At 39.2% G+C, this 5,034-nt stretch overlaps 1 protein-coding gene across 1 annotated transcript in view; it reads left to right on the forward strand.

Moving 5' to 3' along the window:
- Positions 1 to 1,175, forward strand: part of NSUN7 (NOP2/Sun domain family, member 7) — a 41,304-nt gene extending 40,129 nt beyond the window's left edge. The window contains exons 4-5 of the mRNA XM_006873229.1: positions 488 to 640; positions 983 to 1,175. Coding sequence (XP_006873291.1) covers positions 488 to 640; positions 983 to 1,175 — 346 coding nt within the window. The remainder of the gene's footprint in view (positions 1 to 487; positions 641 to 982) is intronic.
- The last annotated feature ends 3,859 nt before the right edge of the window (positions 1,176 to 5,034 follow it).

A 5,034-nucleotide genomic window follows, 5' to 3' on the forward strand; every position in this document is an offset into this window, starting at 1 on the left:
CTATGAGTCGGTTCTGACTCGATGGCACCAGACAACAACAACAACAAGTTGGCCACATTTTACAGAAAAGAAAACTGAGGCTGAGAGAGTAGATTAAGTAACGTATCTGAGGTTACACAGCTTGTATATTATAGGACCTGAATTTAATTCTAGGTTTGTCTAATTCTAAATCCTACACCTTTTCCATTACATGTAATGTGCCTCTTAACCAGCAGTGGCTATAAATATCTGGAGAAATGCACAGTTTTACAGGGGCAATAAAAACAGGATGAAGGATACAAGGTACAAGATTGTTGGATTGGAGTCCTGGTGTGGTGCTGTGTTTGATTCAACAACAATATGACATATTTTTATTTTAGACTTTAAAAATTGAATTACAGAAGAATTTGTTAAAATCCTAAATATAATTTGCTAACATTTCTATGGGTGAAATTGATCATCTAGTTTCAAATGCAATAGTCACCAAGAATGAATTTTCTCTCTCTAGTTTTAAGACAAAATTGGCTGCATCGTTGGCAAGATGTCGAATCAAACATGATGCCCTTTCAATATACCACATTCTACCAGAAACAGTCAGAAAGCAGGAGCTAAGGGCCTCCACTTTGCCACTTTATGCATGGATAAATACATGTAAAATCAGGTAAGAATTTGAACACCAATCATTTCTATTTCATGTCTCCAGCCGTTCAAAATAGTGTGATACGAAATATTACCTTATTTTAGGAGTGATGTGAAGGGGGTGGTGGTTGGAGAATTACAGTTTTGTTTAGAATCTTCTCACCAAAATACCAAAGGCAATTAAGCTAACATGTTAACTTTTCTGCCTCTGATGATCTTTTAACTTACTGTTGGCTAGAATAGATAGTTCCTTTTGATACAGTATATGCAATAGTTATTTTTCTTTGTTGCAGGAAAAAGTGTTAATTAAACTCATTTTAATGTATGATATTTGTAATTACAACTCAGTGTTGTATATTTACAGCCCTGACGAAGTTTATAGTAATTTAAGGAAAAACGGCTATCATAAAGTCAAATCTGTATTGCATATTGATGATAAAGTCTTTGCTGTGGACACACATTGCTATGATGTGTTAATTTTTCCATCTCATCTGAAAAATGATCTTCTACATATAGATCTTGTCAAGGACTACAAACTTATATTTCAGGTAAACTAACATTACTTTCCATTATGAGTTTTATCTAATTATCGTACCTCGTCTAGGAATCCCACCACCTAAAAATGTAACTTAGCACTCGTCCTGTTTTTTATGGGCTATCAGGGAGGTTTATAAGGCCTGATTGTCACCCTGAATAAAATGAAGACCTCTAGACTCAGTGCTCGTATTATACCTTGGCATCTTCCAGGTGAAGTTGTAAAGAACATATTCTCCTCTGCAGATGCCATAGATTAGGAGACTTATATTGCTGGCAACTGAAAGGCTATGTTTTTCTCACCTAAGGGAGAATTCAAAAGGATGTAACATGATACTTTTTCTCCCTCCACTTGTGGAGAAGATGCGTTACTAGTGCCATTGTGTATATGAAAAAGCAGTTTGTAATACTTTCCCATACTTCAAGAGTCTTAACACAGCTCTCAGTGGTATGTAATAGCTAGGCCTCTGGGTGGTACAAACAATTTGCTATTGACGACTAACAGAAATACACTACACACTGGACTGTGAGCCACAAGGCCCGCAGTTCGAGCCCACCTGCTGCTCTGCAGGAGAAAGATGAGGCTTTCTGCTTCGGTGAAGATGTGAAACTCCAGAAACCCTGTACCCAGTCGCTATGAGTCAGAATCAATTTGACAGCACTTAACAACAATCCAACTGATCGAAAGGTTGGTGGTTCGAATCTCCTCAGTGCTGTCACAGAAAAGAGGTCTGGCAATATGGTTCCATAAAAGATTGCAGCCAAGGAACCCCTCGGGCCACTCCAGTCTGTAACATAGGCCACTGACATGAACTGGAAACCACTCCACAGCAACAGCTTTGGTGTCTTAATGCACTGAAACCTGCCGTGTTTTTCTGAGTCTTGCAAGTTTTCTACCTTTGACAGCTTGTATATAGACTTGTCAGTAAGCAATCGTTCAAACAGAACATGGGGACTCTGAATGGTGTAAGATCTGGAAAGGTGTGTGTCAGGGTTGTATTCTTTCACCATACTTACACAGTCTTATGCTGAGCAAATAATCTGAGAAGCTGGAGTATATGAAGAAGAACGTAGCATCAGGATTGGAGGAAGACTCATTAACAATCTGTGATATGCAGGTGATACAATCTTGCTTGCCGAAAGTGAAGAGTACTTGAAATACTGATGAAGATCAAAGACTACAGCCTTTGGTATGGATTGCACCTCAATGTAAAGAAAACAGAAATCCTCACAACTGGGCCAATAAATAATTTTGATAGATAGAGAAAAGATTAAAGTTGTCAAGCATTTCATTTTGTTTGGATCCAAAATAAACACTCCTGGAAGCAGCAGTCAAGAAATCAAATGACATATTTCATTAGGAAAATCTAATGCAAAAGACCTCTTTAAAAATGTTAAAGAACAAACAAGGAGGTCACTTTGAGGATTAAGACGTGTCTGACCCAAGCCATACAATTTTCAGTTGCCTCATATGCATGTGACACTTGGACAGTGAATAAGGAAGACCAAGGAACAATTGGTGAATTTGGATTATGGTGTTGGCAAAGAATGTTGAAGAACAAACAAATCTGTCTCGGAAGAAGCACAGCCAGAATGTTCCCTAGCAGTGAGGATGACAAGATTTCATTTCTCATACTTTGTTTGGACACGTTGTTGGCAGGATGGACCAGTCCTTGGATAAGGCCATCATACGTAGTAATGTGGAGGGTTGGTGATAAAGAGGAAACCCCCCAGGGAGATGGATGGACACTGTGGCAGCAGTAATGGGCATGAGACCAGGCATTGTTTCATTCTCTTGTGCATTGGTCACTGTGAGTTGGAGCCGACTCAACGACACCTAGCAACAGCGACAAGCAACAACAGTAACAGGCTTACTGCTTTTCTATTGCTCTCTGTTGGTGGGAAACATTTTAGTTTTTCTTCTCTGATGCGTTCCCACTTAATACAATTAATACAAATTCCAGCTTTTGCAGGTTCTACTGTATACAAGAAGAGAATACAAGCTATAATAAGGGTTTCAGCAGAATCAAAAAGAAAAAGTTTAGAAATTTGGGTTAGACTCATTTTCTGCCTGAGATTCCGATACTTGTCTCAGATTCACCTTGGCCTTCTGTGCTATCATATTCTTGTGTGGAATCTTCAGGCCTTTTTTGGAGGAATACCATATCAAACATGAAAGTCAACTGCAGAAATCCAATCTGTGAAACCCTCTGCTCCTCAGACTTCTTTTTTTTAGTCTCTGAGTTAGCAGCAGTTTAGATGACAATGTAAAGGGAGGACAGGACAGCACTAGTGCATCAGTGGATTTTCATGACAGAGTCAGAATGGGAGCTGAGGCAGGGCATATCCAATGTAGTAGTCACATCTTTGTGAATTGAAGATTGCCTCATCACTATATGATTAGGATAAGCACTGGACTGCTAACAGCAAGGTCAGCAGTTCAAACCCACCAACTGCTCTCAGAAACACTATCCAGGGTCTCTACGAGTTGTAACTGACTGTATGGCACACAACAACAATTACTATGTGAAAGTTAAATGATAGTAGTTCTTACCTAGGCTAAACAGAGGTAGACTTTTGAAGTATATATATTATCCTTATTCAGTTTTTGTTTAGATATATATCCAGTTGTTTTCAACTAGGAGCATTAATGATCTTTTCAAGATTCCCATCATGTATTTTCTTGTTTTCTAAGAAGTTCATGCTTCTAATCAGACCCTTTGAAAGTCTAACCTTACCATTATCTCATAGGACAAATCTCGAAGCCTTGCTGTCCATTCGGTCAAAGCTTTATTGAATATGGATGACGATATCTTAGTGGTCAATACAGGGTCGTGGTACACAGTTGCTCATATGTCCATCTTAACAAATGATAACACCTCGAAGATATTTGTTTGTGGAGTCGAATCAAAAGCTAAGGATCCTAACCTGAAGAATCTTTTTGAAAAAATGGGATGTAAAAGTACGTACAAGTATTTATTGGTTTGGTGATTACAGTTTTACAGGATTATCAAAATGTTAAATTTTGTTGTTTTTTGTAAAGTAAAAACTTTATATTTGAACTATACTCTTGAAATCCTCACTAATTCATATTATAAGGGTAAGTAAAAAAGTATTGCTAGTAGGGTTCCAGTTCATACGTGTACAGGTTTATTGGAAACAACACGTATTTAAACGTGCCTCAGTAATACACTTGTCTTAGTCTGAGTAGAGGGCCTTCCAGAAGAGGTCCAATCAAAGCTGGGGCTTCTGAAGGGGTCTGCTAGACCAGTTAAATTCAAGCCACAGAAGTACCCTCCACAGATTATATTTTAGGGATTTCACAAGGGAAATCTTGACAGATTTTTCTCAGCGGACACATGATGACCACAGGAGCTTATTATGAAGAATTTTTAAGAAAACGGAAAACTGCATTTGTGAGGATAAAGCCAGAAAAATTGTACTGAGGAATTTTTTCCATCACAGTACTGTACCTGCTCTTTCTCTAAGGGTAGCAAGGAGAATTTTGTTGGGAAACCTTACCCCCATCTAACCTACAGGAGTCCTGGTGTGGCACTCACTGCTGTTTACTGTGTTGGACTGCAAGGTCGGTGTGAACCATAAGGTCAGTGGTTCAAGCTCACCAGCCGCTCCTCACAAACACTATGCTGGGTCACTATAAGTCGGAACTATAAGTTGTTGTAGTTAGGTGCCATCGATTCAATACCGACCCATAGTGACCTTATGCACAGCAGAACGAAGCACTGCCCAATCCTGGGCCAACCTCACTACTGTTGCCACGCTTGAGTCCGTCGATGCTGCCACTTGGCCAGTCCATCTTAATGGGGGTCTTACTCTTTTTCTCTTACCAAACATGATATCCTTCTCCAGTGACTGGTCCCT

Source organism: Chrysochloris asiatica, unplaced genomic scaffold, assembly GCF_000296735.1.
Source record: "Chrysochloris asiatica unplaced genomic scaffold, ChrAsi1.0 scaffold00230, whole genome shotgun sequence".
NCBI lineage: Eukaryota > Metazoa > Chordata > Mammalia > Afrosoricida > Chrysochloridae > Chrysochloris > Chrysochloris asiatica.